The following is a 26,655-nucleotide window of genomic DNA, read 5'->3' on the forward strand; positions in this document are numbered from 1 at the left end:
GCAAAGAGACGAAAAGTATTATACATGAAATTTCTTATGAGCCTCAACAGTGACTGAATAATATCTATAATTTCGTAATCCCTTTGACAACTTTCCAGTTATTGCCAATTATCTGATAATATTCTAGATTAAAATGCTTGATAGGGTGGGGGTCAAAACTTGGAAATGTCAATATTGCGACAATAATGGCCGATATATCGAAATTTCAAAAATGTGAAAATAAAATAACGAAAGATTTCGAATAATTTAACTTTTGACGCCCACCCGCTTCATGTAAATTGTTCATGAAAACGTGGCTTTGAATAATTAAAAAAATGCATTTTATGTAAAGTACGAATAATCGTAAAACAACTATTTACCATTCTTTCTGGTGTAGATTCACCGAATTCGACGTTGCTGCCTTGTCTGAATGAAACAGTTTGAGGTCCCGTTAGACTACCCAAACCTGTAGTTTTTCCACTGTAATAAAAGCGTGGTTAATTACCATTGAAAAATCTTAGCATTGAAGATGAGGAGATATTAAACCCTACCATATCGAATGAAACATTCTTGTATTATTATTTTGTTTTCGTGAAATAAAAGCTTTGTGTCATAACCCGAACTCAATTTAGGTTCATCAACTTTGAGTATTCGACACTCAAACTGAAAATTTGATTTACATGGAAGATATTTAGAATCTAAGGTGGTGTTTCTTGAAAGTCGCATTTGAAAATCTAATGCTCCAATATTTTCAGCCGGTCGAGTTCATATCCATGATTACATAATTTTTATTATCCAATATTCATCCCTGTTCATGGTAAACATGCAAGCAAAAAAAATGTACTCACAATGGTCGCTTTTTCAGAACGATGAACACTGCCGCAGCTCCAAGTAGGAATAAAATAGCAACAATGATAGGAATGACAATAGCAGCAGTGGAGGTTCCAGCCCTAGCAGCAACGATGCTGACTTCGCAGTGTACCCCGTGGAAATTAGTTGGACAAGCACATTCGAGTTCATTGTTTTCAGATACCCTGCAAACTCCACCATTTTGGCAAGGACATTCCCTGGGAGACGGCCGCGGTCGCTCTGCCACAGCGTCGCAGACTCTTTCACTAGCATGAGGTTGTCTTGGTCCAGCACTGTCTGGGCAAAGGCATCTGTGGCCCGCAGGTATGGCCAAGCATAGATGAGTGCAAGGTTCTGTGTGGCAGGGATCTCTCAGTGATATGTTGTATCTGAGCGGATGATGCACCTTGATACCTGCTGGAACTTTCACGTTATTCAACAATGTAACGGTTACTCCTCTTCCAAATTTATCTCTCTGGACAAGGTCTCCCTTCTGCGTTGTCCAGTAAATGTTGTTCTCAAAAACATCTAGAGAGATCGGGTGCTGGAGATTTACGCTCTCCAGAATGACCTTCCTATTCGAGCCATCCGGTCTGACAGACTCAATAACATTATTGTCACCATCTGCCCAGTACAAGGTGTGATCCATCTCGTAGTCTATCACCAGTGCTGATGGGGTGGTCAATCTTTCAATTACTATTGGGTGCCGCTTACTTCCGTCCATCCAGGCTACTTCAATCTTAGGCTGGCTTCCTGCATCCGACCAAAACATGCGCCCTAACTCAGGATCTACCGCGATCGACGTCGGTTTCTCCAGACCCACTGTAACCAAGCTTCGTCTATATCGACCGTCTGACTTTGCCACCATAATGCGCCCGTGTGACCTTGTCCCTGAAGCGTCGATTTCCGTCCAGTAAAGATTTCCAGATATCCAGTCAAGTGCCAAATTAGTTAGCTTTGAGTCACCTGCAAATAAAAATTAGTTGAATTTATTGATAATCGTAGGTTGACGAATTCTTTCTTGATACACTAAAAATGAATAAAATTACTTAATCCGTTTCATGGCAAGACTTTGTTTTTCACTAATGTAACTCACAAACACAAATACAATTTTATGAAGATGAGCTTTGATTCAGATTGAGGTTCAAGATCGTACAGAAATTCCCCTCAAATTATTATAATCCGTTTTTTCCAAGGCGAGAAATCGAACTCACTTCTTATATTAAGATCCTGGGCATATCCAATTTTGACATTGCCGTTTCTGGCATTAGGCATGTAGGATCGTTTAATGGTATTATTGTGACCATCGATCCAATACACGTATTCCATTTTTACATCATAATCAAGAGCTTTGACCCTTTCCTCGTCGGCGACGACGTCAATCTCTTCGTGTTTGTGAAGATTGAAACCACGTATTTCTGGACCATTTCCGTACAATATCGTCACTTTGGGATCTTCAGCACGACATACACCGCTTAGATTATCAGAGAGATGGAATCCTTGACGACACGAGCAGGAATAAGATCCATTTATATTCGTGCACAGTTGGGAACAATGATGCAGATCTTTGGCACATTCGTCAATGTCTTCGCAGTGCTTGTGATTTTCAGTAGATATTATGTAGCCTGGGTAACAAGCGCATATATAACCATTGTCACTTAAATCATGGCAATAGTGTGAACACCCGCCCTTGTCGTCTTGTGAGCAGCGCTTATTGTGATCTGAAATAGAAACGTCGTAATAAAGACATCATTATCTATGAATGCATCTTGTCATCACTGACTGTCAAAACCAACGAAAACTTTAATTATACAACCAATACAGTCACGAACTTCTAACTCAACTGATCTAAAATAAAGTGAAGGTGAAATGAATTATTTTTATCAGTTAACAATATTCCAAAGCACATGTAAATAAATTTGTAATCAGGCTTTCAAATTATAATCACGAATATCACTACTACTTACGACATCCCAATTCATCGGAGGCATCACCACAGTCATCTTCGAAATCACACAGCTCTGATTTATCGATACATTTCTTATTTGCACAAGGAAATTCAGTATTAAGATCGCAGGGTCGAATCTTGTCAGCGCACATTGTCATGTTATTTTCATCAGACCCATCCCCACAATTATCTATGCCGTCGCAAATTTGATATTTTGGTATGCACTTGCGATTCAAACATTGGAATCTCCTTAATGGATCGCAGGTGAACATGGCTGTGAACGCACAATTTTTTGAATCATAGTTTCAACTACTTTGACAGAAAGACTGCAGCTTGACGATTTTAGAGTATCACTGCTACTCTTGTTATGGGCTACACTTTTATGAAAATTGCATGAACATTTTACTCACCACACATGGCAGGATTTTCATCGGAACCATCAGTACAGTCATCAATACCATCGCAACGATCGGCAAATGGAACGCAAAGAGTATTGTCACATTGGAATTGAGACTCGGGACAGTAACGTCCGTCAGGAAACCGAGGTTTGCATCCAATCTCATCACTCATGTCACGGCAGTCCCGAGCCCCATCACACTGCAAGTACGAAGCGATGCAATGTCCACTCGCACATTTGAATGTATCATTCTGTAAAAAGAAAGTAAGAACAATTCAATATCAATGGAAGATATCAACGTTTGCTGTTTAAATTCTAAGATTACTTTTGAAGTATATTTTGTTGCGAAGTTTGTAGAGCAACTACCCAGCAGCTACTCAGGGTGTCTAGTTGTTTGTCAAAACGTAATTCCATGAGAATTCCAGGTTTTCCAGATCACGATTTCTCCAGGTCGACTCGAAATAGATACATGCACGATAGTCAAAATTTTTACAATAATTCAGAGTTTTAATGACAACTTTTAAGATTTGGCTAAATTTTTATGAACATCGAGTCAAGTTTACAAGATTCCAGACACGATATGAAATTCCATGAGATTTCCTGGTTTCTTCTAGAACGTATCAAATTCCATGCAAATTCCATAATTCCAGAATTTCCAAGATGACTGGACACCCTGCTACTGCATTTCATTTTCACTGATTCCTCTCAACCAGAGTAGCTTTATGCCCATATTTTTATTATTTACTGATTAATTGAAGTGCAGCACAAAATGTCAAAAGGGTCAGAAATAATGAGTAAATTCCCTGTGAAATAGTTAAATAGAATCGTCTCTCTCTTTTTCCCCATCCTTGAGCACGTGCCGAATCATTAATTCTACAAAAAAATGCCAATTTTAACGAAGATCTAAATGTTTTATTTGAGAAACTAACAAATCAGGTTGACCAAGTTTAAAGCACATCAGATCTGTTGTAGTGTCACATATGAAGTTAATTGAGAAAGTAAGTGGAAAACAAAGTGTATTGAATAAAAAGAAACACTGGAACGACAAGAAAAAAACGCTTACATTCTGGAAAGAAAATTGAAATATTTAATCAAACAAGCTGAAGGAAAAAATGTAATAATATACAAGTTCACATAGATAGATACTACTGGAGTAAATAAAAAGTATAAAAATAAAGCGTTTGAAGTTTTTAGGAAAACTGGAATCACCATAGAAAACAAGGAGCTGGAAGGAATTAAAAAACTCGGAAACACTGTTGCAAACAAACCAACCGAGTTAATACTCTACCACACAGAAACCGTAAGTATAAAATTTTAAAAAAGGATTACAAATTTTGAGAGGCATAAAATATTCTTTTACTTGTATACCAGCAATACCATTGGTTGGAAAATGATGTCTCAAGCAAAATTAGTTACCATTGAGTGACCAAAAAGTGACAGAATTCCCTCAGAACTTATGCATGCATCAACTGCACTCAGAAAATATCGTAGGAAATATATATATAGGTATTTATTTTCTGAATAAAAAAATCAACCATGGAAGAAATTCATTTCTTCAGAGACGATTAGATAATCACGAGAAAAAATATCACGTACAACTTCGAAGTAATTAGAATACACGATATGTAGCGAGACTGCATGATGGAGCATTTCACGTGAAGTTTACATGTTTAAGCACTGATTATTTTTAATTCTACCCTATTATTTAAGTTGTTTTACACAAAAAATAAAGTGATACATATTTTCCTATTTCGCGAAGTAACATAAATGTTTAGACCTCGCAGAATTCGTCTCGATTTTTTATTGTAAAATCAGAGCTTCAAAACCTTTGGAAATAACCGAAGTTCATATGAAAAAAATATGAAAATATGAATAAAAAATGTGTTCAGAAGCATCGTTAACTACGCACGTATTTTGTAAGAAAAACAAATGTAGAGAATTCTAATAAAATCACAGGGAAAATTATACAAGCATAATGTTATACAATGTATTATAAGAGCTCAAAATTGAAAAGAGTTTTAGAATGGGGTTTTTGTATATATAAAAAAAAAAAAAATATAACCCAGAAACTAATATGATTAACCACGAAATGTGGATGCGGAATTATGTAAATTTTACTCTGACACACCAACTGCAATTTTGCTGAACAACATGCTAGTGTGTAATTTCAAAAAATAAGTAATTGATATTACATTAGAAAAAATATGGTCACGTTTTGAAAAGAGTAAGATACACGAAGCATCTGATGGAAACGCTATTTCTAACAAGCTCCTGAAAAATCGACCTAATTAGAAATTGTAGTTAAATGGAACTTTAGGAAATGGAAAAAAACTGTAATATAATGGTCGAAAAGAGATACTATTTTTGCGTTAAATATAGTAACTCAGTTACTCTTGAGTAGGAATGAAAAAAATTATGTGCTTTATTCGATTACTTCAAACGTACATTTCGCACTGTAGAGCATGCTTTGTCTTATGATAAATTGGCACAAGTTGGCACATGTAATCCTTTTTATCTATAATGTCACAACTATGAAATGGAAAAAGAAACAACATGGTTCAAACTCCGTTCAAGTTCCATGTTATGCTATTGGGTTTCGAAGGTTAGTTATAATTTTTAGACATGTTGTAGATTGGGTTATACAGATCTTGAATATGCCAGAGAAAGTGTATCTAAAAATTGTTGTTTTTTTAAACATAAGTTAAAATTATAAAAATTCATTTTATGCCAATTAAATAAAACAATTTCGTTTTGATCTTATGGGGACAATTGTAATGCGAGATATGCTGACCGCTGACTTAATAATTAATGAAACATACGCAGTCATGATCTGAATACAATTTTTATATGCATTAGATAGTAAAGGTAGTTAAAGATGTAGTACGTTAATGTAATACCCAGACTTGTGTTTAGAGCAGAGTATGCAGGAATATTTGAAAATAACAGCACCATCGGAGATTTAAAAAGTCATCGCTGTGGTAAAATTAATGAAGTGTTGACTGATTAGAATATTGTAGTGATAATAGAATGTAGGTATTGGTTACAAGAGAATATAATAGGATAGTTGAGGAAAATAGAATGCTGCCTAGTATGTTTCTCTCGGAAAACAATAGGTGGGACTTAATTTTTATATTAGAGAATACTGAAATCAAAATTATTAAAAATTTTGTTCAGTTAGTATCTTCTGTACTCGAAAGATATAAGGATAATTGCCATTCACAAATGGTGGTAAAAGTTGTATTATAGCTGTTACTTTTATTGGTCCATTCATGTGGGTATAAAATAAATGGAACAATAAACACACACCGTTACTTTGAATTAACCAGTATTTGATTAAATCAGAATATACAAATATAGTCGTGTACCTACTTTCTTGTAAAGATCCGTTGTTAGTTTCGAGATTAGTGAAAACAAGCACAGTGTTGGTTTGGCGTGCAATATTTTTTATATACCTTACAGACGTAGTCTTGACAGTCAATTTCGTCGCTATTATCACCGCAGTCGTCTTCGTGGTCACATCGCCATCTAGACGCGATACATTTGCGGTTCGTGCACCGGAATTCAGACTCTGAACATTCCCTGTACTTGTCTTTGCACATTGCTTCGGCTTCATCTCCTCCATCACCGCAATCATCAGTGAAATCGCATAGCCAAGGTTTAGGGACACATCTGTTATTGCTGCATTTGAATTCAGTGGTTAAATCGCACTTTGGACAATTCTCAGGCTGCTCATCAGAACCATCGCGACAGTCGTCTTTTCCATCACAGAAAAGCCACTTGGGAATGCAACGGTAGTTTGTACGCCCAGGACAACGTTGCCATCCGTTGGTGCAATTCTGTTGTCGACAGCGATATGCGGGCTCGTCACTATCGTCCCCACAGTCATCGTCAAAGTCGCACACCCACAGCTTGGGAATACATTTCTTATTTTTACACTCAAATTCGGTTTCTGGGTCGCATGATCTGTTGTCTGAAATAGAAAAAAGTATTTTAAAACGTCCAATGGTTGGATGAAAAAAAAATTCATATCATTGGCAAAGTTGTTATAAAATAAGCTTACGGCACATATTTGGATCTTCATCACTTGCATCTTTACAGTCAGCATCACCATCGCACTTCCAGGAATCGTGTATGCATCGGCCATTGGATTTACACTTGAATTCCAAATCTGGACAATCGAGAGAACACTTTGCCTCATCGCTTCTGTCCCCGCAATCATCAGCTCCGTCACAAACGGTTGCGCTTGATGTACAATTGCCGTTACCACATTGGAACATCCCTGGCCTGCAGTGATGCGGCGGGCAGCTTGGCGATTCGTCTGATCCGTCCTTGCAGTCCTTCTCACCATCACACCTAAAATTTGTAATCAAGTTTAAAGTTGGAACTGGGTCACTATTTTTCCTGAGCATTTTTTAATGACTCACTTCCAGAACCATGGAATACATTTCTCATCTGGAGGTCCGCAGTGGTGTTGACCATTGGTGCAGTTAGGCAGACATGTTTTGCCGTCTTCGCCGAGTACATATTGGTTTGGACATTTGCATTTGAAAGATGTAATTCCCATTTGACCATAGCTATCGGTGGAATAAGACTTGGTTGATGGAGAGATGAGGCAGAGATGCGAGCACCCACCGTTGTTTTCGGCACAGGGATTATTATACGGTAGTTGCCGGAGTGGATGGTAAATGTGGATGTCATAAGGTCTGTGCGTTGTTTTTCGTAGGACGGTCGAATGTTTGCCAGAAAACTTTTCGGCCTTGTTGATTTGCTTGAGGTTCCAGTCGGTCCAAAATATTGTATCATCGAATACAGTTATTGCAAAAACATGAGGCACCGATGAACCTGAGAGAACAATACGTCGATTGTGGCCCTCGAGGTCTGCAAATGCTATATAATCCAGGTGAGCATCGGCCCAAAATATTTTGTCTGTAAAGTAATCGATCGTCAGAGCGTTTGGCCAAGCAATATCGTCTTGCCAAGTTAGTATTCGCGTAAAATTACTGCCATCCATTCCTATTTTGCCAATGTAAGCCTGCAACAAAAAAGTGTCGTATACTTCATGTGATTGAATTCTGTGACATGAGTTCGCGGCCCAAACTGTTACGTATCAATATTTTATCATCGTAGAACTTTTTCTGCCATTACCTGAAGATGCCATGACGTGAAGTATAAATATCCTGTGCCAGGGTGAACGACTATAGCGCGAGGATCGGTGATTCCGGATTTCAAAGTCATTCTACTGGTACCATCTAGTTCTGAGACATCTAGGTGCCTGGAATGCCTATCCAACCAGTAAAGTTTACGCCCCACCCAATCAACAGCAATACCTTCTAAGCCATGACTGTCATGACGAATAACCATCTCTTTCTCACCGCCAGCGAGTGGTGCCCTAAGAGCGGTTTTTTAAATTAATATTAAGACAAATAAAAGTAAACTAGATCGTACCTAAGATATTTTCATGTAGATAGAAAATCAGAAAGTTTGTTTCAAGATATTTGAAATGATTAAGTTTTGCAGAATTTCATACCACATACCTATATATTGTTTTGGCAGTAACGTCACAGAAGTAAAGCATTTCTTCTTTGTAATCGGCATCCAGAGCAACAACATTGATAAGATCTTGATGCATGAGATTGTAAGACGAAGCATCGATGGACATATTCCGGATGTAATATTTATTAGTAAATATAATCCAAGGTTTGATATCGGTTCGGCGTTTGCAGGTGTGTTCATCAGCAGCTCTTTCATACCACATTTCATTACATTTGCAATAGAAGCCTCCAGGGGTGTTTTCGCATTCCTGACTACAAACTTCCGGTTTTTCAATACACTCATCAATATCAGCGCAAGCTTTTCCATCTGGCAACAGCTTGTAACCCTCATTACACTCGCAGTAAAATCCAGTTAGAGTGTCGACGCACTTGTGACCGCACTGATTCATTTCAATTCGCGCGCATTCGTCAACATTACAGTGTGCTGGCTCGTCACTCTCATCAGCACAGTCCAGCACCTTATTACAGACCAAATGCTGATCAATACAATCTCCATTTCTGCATTTGAATTCACCAGGAGTTGCACAGGTACTATTTCTTCCCTTACCTGTGCATTAAATCAGAAAAGGAATACTTTGATTCAACTGTTAGAAACAACAAACGAATAAAATGTATTTTCATAAAAGTTATGGATGATGGTCAAATTCTATAAACATGCATACCGCAGTCAACCTCGTCTGAGTGATCACCACAGTCATCTTGTCCATCGCATTTAAACTGTTTCCTGATACATTTAAAATTCTGGCACGAGAATTCCATCGGTGAGCAGGTCTTGTACTTATCGTGACAGTCTTTTCCTTCATCACTACCATCTCCACAGTCATTGTCATGATCGCATACCCATCCTTGGTTCAAGCATCGTCCGTTATTACATGTAAATTGATTATCGGCGCACGGAGTGGGTTCCTGACAATGATGAAGAGTCGCATTCTCGTCAGCCCCGTCTACACAGTCTGGATCGCCGTCGCAGAGCCATTTTTTTGGAATACATTGAGCTCGATTCCAGGCTTTATTGGCAGAGCAAGTGAATTCCGTTTCCTCGTCACATTTTCTGTCATCTGTAAGTTGAAAGAAACAATGCATTGGAAATGGAAAACTAGTGTTTTAAAGAAAGTATGATTGGCGTACGAATTTCATTAAATACATACTACATTGATGTCGATCATCTTCATCAGAGTTGTCAAGACAGTCATTATCTCCATCACAGATATAAATTCTGGGAATACAATTCCCGTTGTCACAAGTGAATAAATCGCCGAAGCAAGTTCTTCCCTCTGATCCACAGTATCCTTTTGGTTCATCACTGCCGTCAAGACAATCGTTGTCTCCGTCACAGTACCAGGTAGCTGGTATGCATCTATGATTTGGACAGCGGAAGCTGGTTTGAGGGCAAGTTCTTTCAGCACAATGTAGAGGATCTTCGTCACTGTTGTCACCGCAGTCGTTGTCGCCATCACAAAGCCAATAAGGTTCGACGCATATATTTGTCTTCTCGCATTTAAGGTGATTCAAAGGACATGTGGAGTTCCGTGGGCATCGTTCATGCGTTTCATCTGATGTTGTGTTATCCTTACAGTCGTTTACCCCGTTGCAAACTTGGGATTGCGGAATGCATCTGTAATTGGCGCAGGTAAATTCTCCAGGTGCGCAGGGTGGGTAAGTACAGTTTAGTTCATCACTTCCATCTCGGCAGTCATTTTCATGGTCACATTTCCACGAGCTGAAGATACATCTGCCATTGTTGCAGCGGAATTCGGATTTGCTACACGAATGATGAGCTACAGAATACAAAAGGCATGCATAAATTAAATGTTATGTATGTATTCATTGATTCAATTATGAAACAAGTATAAGTTTGACTCTTCCTTTTGGGACTTTGTTATACTATGTGAAAGTACCTTATTCGATTATTTTAAAAAATTTTGGCATTCTGTTCTAGAGTTCTTAACAGCCAACATTTGGCAATTGTTGAAATCAAAGTATTTTCAACGGATGATATTGCGGAACTGGAAAGTTATACCAATAGAAATAATGTTGTCATTGGATTGGTTTTAAGTTCAACATTTTGAAAAAATACCTTCATAGTTTCGCAATAACAGTTTGGTTGCCAAGTAATGATGTCGAAAAGAAAATCTGATATTTCAAGAACGTGAAATTTTGTGAAAAGGTGTAATAATAAGGCTAAAAATTTCAAGTCGTGAATATTTCATTGTTCATTACAGATTTTTTCAATTTATGGGAGATAGCTGTTCAAATTTTCAGTTGTGCCAGACTTCAAGAGACTTTGAGTAACAATAAAAATTTGCTGATATTTCCATACCATACTTATTTTTACAAAACTGTAGCAATTGTCAATATAAACTTACAACAATATTGGGGATTCTCATCAGATTGATCGCCACAGTCGTCATCACCGTCGCATGCCCACATTCTAGAAATACATCGTCCGTTGCTGCAGGCAAATTTCTTTGCATCGCAGGAGACATTATTGGATACACACATCCTACCCTCGTTCACGAGCTTGCTGCTCACATTGCACCTGCATTCTACTGTTCCATTGGGTGCAGGGTGACAAGATTGATCACATCCTCCATTATTTATGTTGCATGGATTGACACTGCACTGTTGCCTGGCTGGTGAGTATATATGCAAATCTCTAGGTGAATCTTCAAGCCGTTTGACAAGCTCAATCATGTTGGCTCCGGTGTGTTTTTCGGCCCTGAACACGCCCCTCAGTTGCAAGTCTGTCCAGTATATATATTGGCGGAAGATTGTTATCGCAAATGGATAGATTGTCGCTGCTACAAGTACTTCTCTGTTTCGACCTTCGAGGTCTGACCTTTCGATATTCTCCCTCACTGCATCTGTCCAGTACAACATACGGTCATCATAATCAATGGCCAAACCGCTTGGCTGCGATAAGTCCTTTTCAATAATAGCTTTCTTCAAAGAGCCAGCCATAGTTGTGCGGAAAATTTTACCCGAAGTACCAAAACGTCCCCAGTCAGTATAATACAACGTTCCATTACAAGGGTCAACAACGATCGCCCGAGGCCTGTCGACTCTGGCTATCATAATGATGTCACCTCCATCTACATTCATTGCATAAATACTGTTGTTTGACGAATCTGTCCAGTACACCTTCTTCTGAGTCCAATCGTACGATATTCCCTCAGGATTAATACCTGAGTCAATTAGATTATGAATCTCCATAGATGAAGATGGATCCTCGAGATGCATCCAACTGATCTTTGCCCAGGGCCTGATTTGGGTGAAAAACAGTTTCTTGTCTTGATAATCAAAATCAATACCCACAGCATTAGTCAAATTACCTATAGGCTTAAACGGAAGGCTTGTATCCTGGGGATTTAAGTTAATAGCTCGTATTTCCGTTCGTGTTGCAAAAACAAGATATTCGTTAACGAATTGGCATTTCTTTCCATCCGGAGCAAGCTTTCCAATTGCACAGTCGCACTTATACGGCTTCGGTTCAGCTATAGGAAACGAAAAGCACAGCTGCTCACATCCTCCATTAGGCGTCTGAACACAGGGGTTTGTGTTATCAGGTGGCTGGCTGCTCTGATCGAATATAACTATGTCTCTGAGCTTGGGAAGGTTGGTTCTGACTGGCTGCGGCAGAGAAGTATTGCCCGGTAGTTTGGTGGCCTTGAATACAGCCGCGTGGTTGCGGTCCACCCAATAAACGTCCCCACCATATATAGCAACACCCATTGGATTGGGAAGATTTCGGCGAATCGGCTGTCTGTTTCCTCCAGTATAAGAGACCTTCTGTATCATATCGAGAGTTGAATCGACCCAGTAAACGTCATGGGTCATCATATCGATGGTTAGATCTCTGGGTGTGATTATTCCAGTTGTTACTATTGGTGCCCACTTGCTTCCATCCAAACAAGACTTTCCAATCTTTGGGTGCTGGCCATAGTCGATCCAGTAGAGAAATTTTTTGATAGGATTAACAGCGAGCTCACGAGGAGCATCAGTCGTCGTTTTAACAAGAATTTTTCTGTTACTACCATCAAGCCAGCAGACCTCGACGTAATTCTCGTGAGGAAACACGTTCGAGAAGTATAGATTACCGGCGACCCAGTCAATTGTCAACCCTCGTATACCGTTAGACCCAATACCTTCTTTTATCACCTGCTTTATTTCTGTGCCGTTTGGTCTCACCCTGAAGATACCGTTCCAAATACCGCGGTTAAATTCTACCCAGTAAATCCAGTTCGCGGCATAGTCAACGTCAATGTGTAAAATGTGATGGCCTGGACCTGCAATAGGGACCATCGCCTCTTTAGCATCCTTGAGGCTGTAACCTCGTACTACGTCCAGTTGGCTGACTACAGCGAATGTTTGAAACGGCTCACAGGCAGTATTCCCCACTTTCTTGTATCCCACACTACAGGCGCATACGCTGGTCCATGAAGTCGAGGGCAGACAGATTTGATCGCAACCTCCATTGTTCATGAGGCACGGGTGTGGACGGGTGACCCGTTTTTTATAGATTGTCAAAGTTTTTAAATCCGCATCATTGCTAATTATCACCTGAGCATTGTCTCCATTAGGTAGGTCGACTTTTTCGATTTTATCAAAGATTGGGTCGAGATAGTAAAGCCTTGACTCGTAGACCGCGATGGATTTTGGCAGGGCAATATTATTATGAGCGGTCAAGATGGTTTTCAGATTTTTTCCGTCACTGGTCATGGATTTGATATAAACTGGATACTGAGAACTGAAGTATACAGTCTTTGTTGATACGTCAAATGTGATGGCTTCTGGCCTGAAATCGTCTTCGACGAGTACCATGGGATCAGACCCATCCATATTGACCCTCCCGATTTTTATGGGTACCAAAAAACCGCCATCGTCAATCCAGAAAATGTATCCGTTTGTAGGATCAAGACACATCGCTTTTGGCTTGGCAACAGATGTCCTGTTTCCTGTATTGGCAATGATCACTGATCGATATCGCATCTTACCATCAATCTTAATTGCCTCTATGTTAGAAGCAACGCGATTTCCTATAAACAGGTTTCGCCCGAGCCAGTCTACAGCCATTGTTGCGGCAGAACCGACAATTCCTGAGTCGCCACTTGGATTTGGAAATTCGGTTTTGTTGCCACCCTCATAAGGGATTGTATAAATGGTTCCATTCTCACTGTCACCATCCCTACCCTGAATCCAGTAGATCATTCTATCACGTCTATCAAAGTCGATTAGTCTACCGCCATCGACTCCAATTACGGGCGTAATCAATCCGGTGGTAACATCTCCCGCTGTAAGAGAAACATCGACGATCTGCGAGCCCCGCAAGATCATTAGGAACGGCACGTCCTCTTCTATGCACATTCCACCAGTGGCCGATAGTCTGTAGCCTGCGTGACACTTACACGTGTATCCAAGCGGGTTGCTGGGCGATAAGAGGCACAGATGAGAGCATGGTAATTTGGCGCAGGGATTATCCGACAAGGGCTGCAAGGCCGGATGGTGAACGTGGATAGAAAGCGGTTGCGAGATAAGGTGAGAAACTACAGTCTGGTTTACTCCCTTGAACTTATGTGCTGATAACACTCTGTTCAGCTGTCTGTCTGTCCAGTATAACGTATCCTCAAATAACGTTAAAGAATGGGGATGTAACAAATAATGTGATGCGGCCAAAACCTGAAAAAATTGTGTAAACAAAAAGGTATTATTGATTTGTAGCACAATTTTTCAACTTTGAACTAATATTACTATAATGGAACATGACTATGCAGAATGAGAATCAGCAAGAGATTTTTTATCATATGTGAACAGAACGTTGTATAATTAAGTTGGTTAATTACATGAAATTTGATTTTCTACGTTAGTCACTGACCTGAATCCTTCCCGTTCCGTTGTATAAGCAAGTATCGATAAAGTCCAGTTTACTATCAGCGAAATAAACTCTCTGAGTAGCCACGTCAAGGGTAAGACCATTCGGCCAATAGATTTTCGTGTTTATAATTATTGATCTGTTTGTGCCGTCCATTCCGATTCGTTCAATCCTCGGGTTCTCTCCCCAATCAGTCCAAAACAGCCATCGAGCTCCAGGGCTTGGATCTAGACACATTCCACGAGGCTGAGTGATGTTTTCTTTAACAAGTACGATCCTGTTAGTCCCATTTTCGCGTGCAACTTCGATAGTGTTTAGCTTAGAATCGAGCCAATACAAGTTCTGGCCAATCCAGTCATAAGCAAGGCCTTCGACAAGGTCTAGACCAGTTGAAATAACGTCCTGTGGATCGTAACCGCGGTCTAACCTCGATATTTTCTTTAGTTTCATGTCCGACCAGAATATCGTTCCTGTATGCATGTTACTCGCCGTAGCTACTACATTTTCGACATTTATCGGAACCCGCTCTAGAGCCTGGTCCTTCAAATCAGCAACAAGAATTGTATGCCTGTTAGAAATGATCAGGAAAGCTGCGCTGTGATTGAAAGCTTTACAAGTATGTTTATCTGGCTCCAACGTGTACCCATTTACGCAGTCACAGTGATAACTGCCCTTTGTATTGACACATGTTTGGGAACAGTGGCCAGGAGGATCGCATTCGTCTAAATCTTCACATTCGAATCCATCCTTCATCAGTACTTCACCATCTGGACAGGTACATTGAGCGCCAAGTGGGGTCAACATGCAACCGTTGGTACACAATCCGCCTTGGTGTTCACACTCGTCTAATTCACAGCCCAGCCCTTCGTCACCTCCGTTTGGACAGTCCAGCTTACCGTCACAGACATTCGTGGCATTGATGCATCTATAAAAAGCGCGTGTTTGTGTATATCAATTTCTAATATACTTTTTTTTTTTATCAGAAGGCGTTATTTCGGAAAGGTTGTTTTACCAAGGAAGTCTAATATTTGTTAAATGTTTGCAAATATCCGCTTGTGAAGCGGAATTCAATTGAACCACATGTTGATATATTACAAAATCGTTATTAAAAAACGCTAATTAACCTTCCATGTCTTACCTGTTTGTAACATTGGGGCATTTCCATTCCCCAGAATCACATTTGAAAGGAGGAGGGCCACAGGCATGTAGACTGGTGTCTTCGTCTGATCCATCCCCGCAGTCGTCTGTCCCATCACATATGTAAGCTTTGAAGATGCACCTTGAGTTGTTGCACTTATAGTACCCAGTCTGGCATTGAACTTCGCCGCAGGATTCAGGCTCATCAGATTTGTCATCACAATCAGGAGTACCATCGCAATACCAACTTCTTGGAATGCAAATTCCTGACATAACGCACTGGAATTGTTTTTCCGTGTTGCACTGGTTGGGTTCTACCGTAGGACACCCAACTTCATCACTTCCGTCATTACAGTCCGATATACCATCGCATTTGTATGACTCCAAGACACACATTTTTTTATCCGCGCAAGTAAATTGTGTGCTCAAACATGTCACAGGGGGACAGTCCATCTCGTCCTGGTGATCAAAGCAGTCGTTGTCACCGTCACATACCCAGGATTGTGGTATGCAGTGGCCAGATCTTGGACAAGTAAACTGAAAGTATGCACAAGTTTTAGCAGCGCATGTTTCTCCTTCATCCGAACTATCTCCACAGTCATTTTCTGAATCGCATTTCCATGTCTCTGGGATACATCGGTTATTATCGCAGGTGAATTGGCCAGCACTGCAAGTGACATTGGCGCAACCAGTCTCATCGCTGTAATCACCACAGTCGTTCTCGGTATCGCATTTGAAGGTCATAGGAATACATCTGCCAGATTTACACTGGAATTCATGTGTCGCGCATGTCGGTTTTGTACAATTCTGCTCCTCGTCACTGTTGTCTAAGCAATCGTCATCCCCGTCGCACACCCAAGATTTAGGTACACACCTATAATTAGACAAATGTTCGAATTTAAAGAAATATCAACATTGTAAAGAATCATCATATTTGGTACCACAGCTTTAGATTACTGTACAATGTACTAGTCCACATTGAAATGGTAAGAAACCAGTGACTGCTCATCTAGCTTAAAAAATTTTCAACATATTTTATTTGATTCAAATGATGAACAAAATGACGCAGCTTCGCTTCATTTTCGATAATTTGGAGACAGAAGAAGATTAAATGTATTTTTAAAACATACTATTTATAATATTTTTTACAGTAATTATTTTCAGTGACGATAATAATATGAGACTTCGTGCAGACCTTTGATTGTGGCATGTGAAATCCCACAAGTTTGGGCAAGCCTGTACAGGGGGTTCGCCATGGGGATCAGCACTGCACGTTCTTGCATTATCGTTGAGCTTTTCTCCATACGGACATCCGCACACATTGGAGAGGTGAAGATCGCCAAAGCCAGAAGTAGAGTTGTTTGGAATGGCAAAGCAGAGTTTCTCGCAACCTCCATTGTTTATAAAACAAGGATGAGTTGTGTGTCGTTCTTGAATGTCTCGACTGAATACTTTCACCCCATAGAGTCGATTGGTCGCCGGTTCTCTCACGAGGACAGCCTCCCGTTCTCCAGTTTCTTTATGCAATTTTATTATAGCATCAAGCCTCCAATCTGTTATATACATCCAGTCTTCGTGTATAGCAATTGAAAATGGATGTCGAATGAGCCTAGAATTGACTGTCCTAACGTCAGTTCCATCCAGATCAGAGTGTTGAACATGATCTAGGAGGGCGTCACACCAATACAGTCTATCATTTTTAAAATCGATAGCCAAACCGTTTGGCCATCCAAGTGTCAAATTTTTTAAAACCATCAAATTTGTTCCATCCATTTGAGCCCTACTGATATTAGCCGGTCTGTCCCATTCAGAGAAGAATATAAATCCTCGATTAGGATGTACGACAATTGCTCGAGGCCTTTTAAGGTTCTTCAGCAGCGTTCTTCGATACGTTACATTCTTGGTACTTAAAACGTTTAATGTTCCCTTCCTAGAATCGATGTAGTACAAGTTTTTAGCTACCCAATCGACAGCCAGGCCTTCTACACCTTCATTTTGGCTCGCAAGGACGATTTCGCGGCCAGTTCCGTTCTGATGAACTCTGTATATAACGTCCTGAAGTACATCGCTGTAGTAAATGTACTGATCGTAGGCATCGTAATCTAATCCAACAAATCTGGCCCTTCTCGAAACGACAGGAAGTATTGCATCGCTGAATCCTTCTGTTACAGGGTCTAGTACCCGCCCTTTGATAAACCTCTGCTGTGAATACATAAGAAAGTCCTGTACTAAGTTACAGTTTCTCAAATCTTTAGAAAGCTTCCATCCAATATCACAAGCACATCGATAGCCCAATCCGCTTTCTCGCCCGCCAGCAGCCGTCACAATGCACATGTGCTGACAGCCACCATTATTGTTTCCACAGGGGTTTGGAACGGCAGTCTGTACCAGTGGGTGCAACGCCTTAAGGCCCTTAGTGTCTCTAGCCTTGAATATACTCTGTATAGAATAATTACCCTGAGTTTTATCGACGCTCATAACCGACTGCTTAGTACTATCGGTCCAAAATATACGATTCTCAAACAGTGTCAGGCGCATCGGAGAGGGGACATGATTTCCGCGCAGCACCATTACTCTTCCATTCCCCATGTAGTCAGTGGTCTCGATATAATCGAGCAGAGAGTCGCACCAGTATACCCTTGAGGCAATAATATCCACTGCGACACCAGACACCTTATAAGCTGCCTCTGAAACGATTGGAAACGCCGAAGTTCCATCCATGTTTGTTCTCAGCACTTGTTTGCTGTCTGCTATGAACATGAGTCCCACGGTTGGGTCCAGAGCAATATCGGCAGGGCTAGTTAGGTTTGAGCCAACTGCAATACCGTGATATCTTCCATCCAGTTCAAAAACGTCCACTTTTTGTCCCACCGAGTCTGCGACATAGAGTTTTTCTCCTATCCAGTCGATCGCGATTGCAACAGGGGACCATGAGCCTGGTAATGCGATGTCTGCACCAAGCATATATGACCTTTTCCCCGTGAGAAGCGGCTCGGAGTGAACTTTTCGGGTCTTAACGTCGCTCCAAAATACCTGCCCCTTTGAGTAAAGGTAATCGATGCCACTAGCTCCTGTCGTATTGGCTATTATTCTCCGTTCATCTCCGCTAGCTGACATACGCCATATCGCCCGATCCTGAGCCAGCAGTAACTCCAACATTGAACTGTTGTTTGCTTGACATTGGTTTTTTCCATGCAATGTGTATCCTGGTGCGCAACTACATTTATATGAACCTTCTAAGTTGAAGCATAATTGCTCGCAGAATCCCCACTCCTTGCACTCATCTTTATCTGCAATTTCGTATTAAAAATGAAACCAAGTCTGGTTTATGAATAACTGCAGGTGGAAATATTTCGAAGTGAAGTCATGAGCTATCGAAGGCTATTACATGGCTTAAATTCATACTTTCATAACTGATTTAATTATGAATTAAAAGATAATCTTATGAACAAGATAAAAGTGTTCAAAATTAGTAATTATGAACAGAATGAGAAAAATACCAAGCATCAGACTTGTAATCTCCTATCTTCACTCGATCCGCTGGTTTCAACTAGAGTTCGAATCCATTGAAGGAACCAAGTATAAGCAAGCAGACTGCTGAAGAAGTTAGTAAATTTTGGAAATTTATATCTTGACAACGAATTATTCAATTCAATCGACATTCATTATATTCAATACTATGTAGACCAAGCTTTATTTATATTTTGTTTTTATTAGGATCTAACAATGGGAACCATTGTTATTCACAATAATGCCCACCATTTTGCTTGATAATATGTTCTGCATTGCCTACGATATTTGAAAACCGATTTAAATTAACTTTGAAGACAATATTTTTAGATAGTATATCCATTTACCATAATCCGCACTTTTTTTTAATGTTACGTAAGTGTTTAAAATGGAAAATAAGTTTTTTCATCCAATACTTACGACTTTTAATTTCGTTGACAAGAAAAGTGTAATATTTTTTCAAAAGTGGCATTGTGGCGAGAAAGGAAAATATCTAAAAATACTGTCTCCAAATTTTGAGTAATCTGTTAAGCTGTTTTGATGATATCATGGAGATGCAAAGGATGCCAGAGTGAAATGTTGGACGTTATTAGGTCAATAACCATGCTATTTCTTGATTGATTCTAGTAAAAAAACTATGTAAATGAAGGAGGTTTTGAATGAGAACAAAACTCCCAAATCACATAAATAATTGGTTGTTCAGATATAAATTGCCAATTTTCACGCCTCTTTTCACCTGTCTATTTTTATACATACAATCTTAAAAAAGTTTTGCACACATACCTAAGCAGGTGCGGGAATCATTAGCAACAACGTAGCCTTCAGGGCAAAAGCAAACACCTCCTGATGGGGAAGCTTGGCACTTATATTGACAACCCAAGGAGCCACAGAGACTGGTAGCTGTAAGAGTTATCAATTTTTTCAGATTTCTCGATCATTTAATAATACTATTGTATGCTGTATTAAATTTAATTATTACGTACAACAAGCGGTTTCCTCGTCAGCACCATCTTCGCAATCTCGTTTACCATCGCAGAGTTGAGATTTGTTAATGCAGAGTGGCGTACCTCTGGAGGTACCCTTTGGGCACAAGAATTTGTTACCTGGACAGACCGTTGCAGTGCAATTTGTCTCGTCCGATCTATCTGAACAGTCCATGTGTCCATCGCAGCGATAAGCACTAGGAATACAGAGTGCATTGGCACATCGAAACTGATTGTTGAGGCATGAAGGAAAGGCTAGAAAATATTTAATTATATTTTTTTACCAAGTTCAGACATTGAATACTCATAAGAATTGAAATGAAGAAAATCTTGACGCACAAATCAAGTGAAAATTATTTATCCACTTACTACAGTGTTCCTCGTCGCTGTTGTCACGACAGTGTTCCTCTGTACACTTCTCACTACAGTCGTCTCTGTGATTACACTTCAAGTTCAGATCAATACATCGTTGAGTAGTATTGCACCTGAACTGATCGAGTCTGCACGGTCTGGATCCAATCAAGCAGCCTTCTTCATCTTTTCCATTTCTGCAATCGAGGTAACCGTTGCATCTTTTTTCCTTTGGTAAGCAAGGGCCAGCAGTTGTTCCGCCGCACCTGAAGTCGTCCGGTTGACATTTTCTGTAAGCTGTAATTATGAAATAGGAAAAAAAAAAAAAAAAATCCTCTATCAAATTACATCAAATTAAAAATAGGAGAAATGAAAAACTAAGGAAAGGAGAGAAATGGCACTGTGATAAAAAAAAATCCATTTACCTCAAGAATTGATATAACTTTTCTGAAAGAGGAATTAATAGAGGAAGGATGGTGAAAAGGAACATGAAGACCAATGATTGTCAAATCTTTTTGGAATCCAACCAAAAATAGAATTAAAAACATCTACGTAAAAACTTTTTTTTTCAACAGATTAATATTCAATTTTACAAAATCAGGTGACTAGGTTTGGCAGACTGAAAAATTGTCATCAATTTGATAAATCAGTCTGCAGATAGATGCAGGAAAGAAAAATCTTACATCAACACTGATATTACAAAGAGACATACAACAGTATAATTAAGATGATGCTTTGAAAACTATGGATCATGAGTTTACGTAATTAATTTGTGGGTGAAAACGTTCAATTAACGTTGCTGGAGCATAAAGTAGAATTGAATTCCGTCTGTCTTTTTTATTTTATTTCCCATGAAATGAGAATAATATACGAGGTAAAAAAATAATTGGTGTGCTATCTGCATGGAATTTATTACCTGGTCCTTGAAGATTTGAATTCCGAGTTTTTACCATTTATTTAGTTATCGTTAAGAACTAAGCATTTTCAATAGCAGCAGTAGTTGATTAAAAATTTCAGCAACCAGGTAAATAGTTTTTCTCATATCACTCTATTTCTGTATTTCAAACTTAAGGATTTACACATTGATGCATCAGCATATATACGTATTATATACGAATGTAATTATAATAAATCCGGAATGGGAGCATAATTGAGTATTTGAATGAAATTTTTTTTTCCATTTTTAGGGGTGCATAATGCAGTGCAAGACAAAATAATGAGGACGTATTTTTTGTTTTTCGTTAAAAATGATAATTTTTCATGTTATAGGTGATTAAATTTCACTGATTTTAATATATATAGATATATCTTATCATGGGTGACGTCACAATGTTATAATTTTCAATCTGTTATATTAATGGCAATTTTGATTCATTGGAAAAAATAAAAAATACGTCCAAAATATTTTTTTCCAATCTACAAGAATATGAAATAAAAAAATTTCATTCAAATACTCAATTATAATAAATCTCGGTCTAGACGAAAACAGATGATAAAGGTTGACAATCTGTGTACAAAATGCACTGTGAAAAATAAGAAAAATAAGGGAATAAATAAAAAGCTAGATTTAGTCTGTAAGTTTAGAAAAAAAAGACAAAGACACAATAATACAAAGAGAAACGAAGAGAAAAAGATCATATATTATATGTATAGCGAGAATAATAACATTTGCTCTTGACAGCATCTGTGTACACCCATTCTTGAACGAATTCTTTTAACGTATACTAGCTGCAGTTAGTTTGAATAACAAAGAAGCTAGCACTGAATATATTACAATTAAAAACTTTAATAAAATACTGCATGACATATAAAAATTCTGCAGGAGCTGTTATTCAGCAAACATAGCTGGTATATTTGTCGCAAGTAATATGCAAGCAGTTGTGATAAATATTATTAATCTTATTAAAGTATTAATTATTATTTTCATAGATTCTGTCAAATTTTTTAACAAGAAATCTAATTTATATGAAGTTTTCCATAATTTCATGCTTACGTTTGATTTATTATTCCACAATTATCAAAGCTCAGGATCTGTTGATGCATGGTTTACTAGTTCCGGACATTATCGAAAATTAAATGAAGTTGAGAAAGAGAACGAGAAAAAACAATATTAACTATAATAAAATTTAAACCGTCGTATTGAGCGAAAATATACGTCTTTTGCAATTTCTTTCAATTTTTAATACATTTTAGCAAATGATGAGAAATAGCTTATAGTATACAGGTTTACGAAAATGTATACATAATTATAAACGTCACATCTGTCGATTACGACATTAACTTTCAGCGGTTCAATAACGGTCGTCGTAACAATATCCATATTATTCGAACAGTTATTGCAGGTGCGACGCATCAATATACATAAGAGAGCATATACAATACATAAGTATACGATCAGGATGATATGTAATTCGTTCTACATACCTCACAACGGAGGGACGCGACATCGTTATTCAGGTACAAATTGAAATTGATTCAGAACTTAAGAAAGCGTGAAAATGTGCTACAGCCACCCAGTGTAAAATTGCAAATGTGCGTCAATCACGTATGCGTATCTCTTTTCTTCTCTACATACCGAGAGTTGTTTTTAAAAACTTGCTAAATTTTGATTGGCTGACATGCGTGCTTGCAGCCTAGGCAAGCCTTCGCTGATAAAAACAAATTCCCTAGAATCGACTGGTTGACAAGTGACAGTCAACCATAACCTCTGAACAATTAATTTCGTTACGTGATAAGCACTTATAGCGCTGCTGGCATTCAACGTGGAACTAAGGCCGGTGATTTCATTGGCTTGTTCCGTTAGATCGGATCAATGAACACAGTCTTCTTGTGGATTACGAACGAGCTCCTGTCACCTTATTTACGAAAAGCTAACTGATGGTATAGGTTTTCCCTGATAACGTGTGCTTTTATAAGTCTCTATCTCCCTGTCGGAAGCGAAAGAAATTCTGAAATCGTAAAAGCGGTGAATATTCAACAAGTCGGTAGTTCCGATCGGCCATGTTTGATGTGAAGTAATTTTATGTATTTCATTATTATTCATAATAAACATTATAAGCGATCTACGTTAGCAATGGCTGAGATAGGGACATACACTTAGGCCGTGTTCAAAAATTGACTGACAGTACTGTCAGCAATCTTTCATCTCTTTTGCGCTTCCAAGTTCGTGAATAGCTTTGACTCTGTCCTAGGGAATTTTGAGTACTGTCAGTCAATTTACGAACACGGCCTTACATTCAAGTTACGGTTGAAAAAATTTCCTAGACAGATTCGCACCGCCGTTCTCGCACAAGGAAATGGATGAAACGAAGGAAAAAATTCGACAAGGAAATTCGCCGCGATCCACACTATGCGTCGGTCACTCTGCCTACCTTAGAGCAGGTAAAAGCTGCCTATTATGCTGGTAACATTTTCACGAAGTAGGCTATGTTTATAGACTATACAAGTTGCAACTGTCAAGCAGTCTTTTCAAGAAGAACTATCGGTATATAAAACTCAACGTCTCTCTGTCTGTCTGGCTGTCTGTCCGTATGTTCACGTAGAATTCCAAAAGTACTAAACCGATTTTGACTATTTCTTTTCTTGTTATTTTGTAGATAGACAGATCGTCTGGCTAGGTTTTAGGCTATATTTCGTTACAACGAGATCCATAGTTTTGGAGATATAACGGTATTTGTAGGCCAAGTCGGAACGAGATGACACATTTATGCGAACGCTGATTAAACTCTTACGGATAGAGGAAAGTTATGTTAAAGAGTTTTCAAGGGCTCGGTGAGCTCTAGAAAAAAAAAGTCCGGAAGAGCATATGGCTATGTCTAATAGTTTTGTTACTAGAAGCATTTGAAAATATTCGCGGGTGGAGTGGCAATGGGCTGCTAGTACGTAAATATAAAGAAAAAAGTTTCACAGGGTGCTTGATATAATTTGCTCCGTGTTCCGGAGATTATTATTGTCGTGAATATTCGCGTTTGAATAAAAACAACCTCGAATATTTCCTAAAATTTTTCATGAAACTATATTTACCTACACAATCAAACTTGATTATATCATGGGAATATTTGAGATTTATCAGCATTATTATTATTATTATTGTTGTTGTTGTTGTTGTTGTTATTGTTGATATTTTTGTTGTTGTTGTTGTTATTGTTGATATTTTTGTTGTTACTATTAATGGCAGCTTACCGAATTGGAGAGAAAATTCAAAGCTTTGAAGGAAAAAGAAGAAGTTTGGTAATAAAATTTATTGCGGTAAGGTCCATTCTAGGTTTTGCCTCCAAAATCACATCATTAAGCATTCAAAGGAAACAACTGCAGAGATCATTGGGAAGGTTATGGCTGTCAAAGTTTTATGAGGTCGAAGTTCTTAACCCGAGCGCAACAAAATTTGGATGAAAATTCAGTTAGTCAATTATTCCAAGTTTAGAGGATGGTATAAAAAAAAATCAGTGAGCTAATTTGATAATCTCCCGAAATATCGTCGCAGTGGCAAATTAGAAAAGAATTGAAAGAATCTATGTACAAATATAGATGTTTAAACTTGGCAAGTATTATGTGAATAATCATGAGACCAAATTTTTAAATGCGTCATTCGTCATAGTCGCTATACTCACACATTTTTTGATTCTTTAAAAATTGGCGAACAATCTAAATTTAAAAATCAATAATAAAATATATACAAAATCAACAGTGAATCAGAATTGTCAGGTCTAAAAAGAACTCGAGACCCACTCACATACATTGACAATGAGTCAAATGTATACTGTAATATTGGGGAAAAAAAAACACTGCATTGCCAATTTTTTATTTCAAGATACCTGTGATAAATTATTGAACATGCAGTATTATGTGTAATGTAATCATTGTCACTTACTGCAGTCAGCTTCGTCCGTTCCATCGACACAATCTACCGTCATGTCGCATCTTTGGTAGGGTGGTATGCAATATGTCTTATTGAAGACGTATTGGCGGCACGAAATCTGCCCCAAATCGCACTCGGGTGGCGCTGAGGATAATAAAATTTCATTCCAATCAGTTACAATTCGTTAAAATACCTACATATAATCGTTTTTCCCTTATTCAATGACTATAACTTTTAATTATTATTTATAATCGGTTTGAGAAGTGAAAGCAAATAAAGAAAATTGGAAGTTGAGACGAAAAACGTAGTCCCCCAATTTTCAAATGATAATGATACTACCTATAAATCTAGAAAAATCTGTTCATTTTTATACAAAGCATTGAGAGCTACGTAGGTAAAGTTATGAGATCTTTTTTTTTTGTCTAATGAAAACACAAGGAAATAAATTTACTGTTTAAATTCTCCTTAGAAAAAAATTAGAAAAAAAAAACATCACGGTAACATAACTTTGGTTTATCCAAACGATATATTCTTCTCATTGTGGGGCTTGCCGCATATATATAATACATATTGTATTGTAGTTCTTTTACATAGGTATACAGGACATACCCGGATGTAAAATAATTGACCTCGACATGAATGTATTTGTAAGTGCATATAAAAAGAAAAAGAAACGTTAACAAAAGAGTGATATATGTATACAAAAATATTATTGCCGGTGAATTTGAATCATAATATTGCTGATGATGTCTCGTCGAAATAGAAAAAAACATTTTCATTCATTCGAGTACCTATTTTTTATTTGATTAGTGATTTTCGTGGGGGATAAAATAACCTTGAAAATCTGGTATATCTACGCCAATTATCGAAACATTTTGAGATCACAAAAAATCTCTCGAAATCCATGAAATATTTTGGAATTTTTTCAAAATTCCATGATGTGAAATATTATAAGATTTTTAACCCTTTGAGTCATAGTGGTACGTATTCCTACCACTTATTTTATATCCATTCTTTGTATATTTAGAGTGCTTTTCAACATATTTGTTTGCGGTTGTTTTTATTATTTTTGATAGTATACTAATAGATTTACAATACTAGATAGTAATTATTGCGTTATAATGTAAGTCATTATTGCTAAAACAAATTGATTGGAATAAATCGTGAAAATTGAAGGAATAATTAATTTCCCTCCTGAACATTTTGAAAATCCAATCAGCAA

The 26,655-nt window shown here is 38.2% G+C and overlaps 1 protein-coding gene across 2 annotated transcripts in view; it reads right to left on the minus strand.

Annotated features, from left to right (window-relative positions):
• Positions 1–26,655, minus strand: part of LOC124300107 (low-density lipoprotein receptor-related protein 2) — a 59,918-nt gene that overhangs the window by 3,775 nt on the left and 29,488 nt on the right. Inside the window, exons 3-22 of one of the 2 annotated variants that reach the window (XM_046753791.1) lie at positions 25,446–25,577; positions 20,594–20,872; positions 20,225–20,479; positions 20,025–20,141; positions 16,927–19,021; positions 15,733–16,605; positions 14,598–15,519; positions 11,092–14,401; positions 9,874–10,503; positions 9,388–9,783; positions 8,708–9,272; positions 8,319–8,562; positions 7,598–8,205; positions 7,234–7,526; positions 6,626–7,143; positions 3,187–3,424; positions 2,796–3,050; positions 2,043–2,549; positions 828–1,794; positions 360–459 (exon numbers count right to left, since the gene is read on the minus strand). In XM_046753791.1, the coding sequence (XP_046609747.1) occupies positions 360–459; positions 828–1,794; positions 2,043–2,549; positions 2,796–3,050; positions 3,187–3,424; positions 6,626–7,143; positions 7,234–7,526; positions 7,598–8,205; positions 8,319–8,562; positions 8,708–9,272; positions 9,388–9,783; positions 9,874–10,503; positions 11,092–14,401; positions 14,598–15,519; positions 15,733–16,605; positions 16,927–19,021; positions 20,025–20,141; positions 20,225–20,479; positions 20,594–20,872; positions 25,446–25,577 (13,304 nt within the window). The remainder of the gene's footprint in view (positions 1–359; positions 460–827; positions 1,795–2,042; positions 2,550–2,795; positions 3,051–3,186; positions 3,425–6,625; positions 7,144–7,233; positions 7,527–7,597; positions 8,206–8,318; positions 8,563–8,707; positions 9,273–9,387; positions 9,784–9,873; positions 10,504–11,091; positions 14,402–14,597; positions 15,520–15,732; positions 16,606–16,926; positions 19,022–20,024; positions 20,142–20,224; positions 20,480–20,593; positions 20,873–25,445; positions 25,578–26,655) is intronic. The other variant, XM_046753792.1, reaches the window with a different exon arrangement.

This window comes from Neodiprion virginianus, chromosome 3, assembly GCF_021901495.1.
Source record: "Neodiprion virginianus isolate iyNeoVirg1 chromosome 3, iyNeoVirg1.1, whole genome shotgun sequence".
Lineage (NCBI taxonomy): Eukaryota > Metazoa > Arthropoda > Insecta > Hymenoptera > Diprionidae > Neodiprion > Neodiprion virginianus.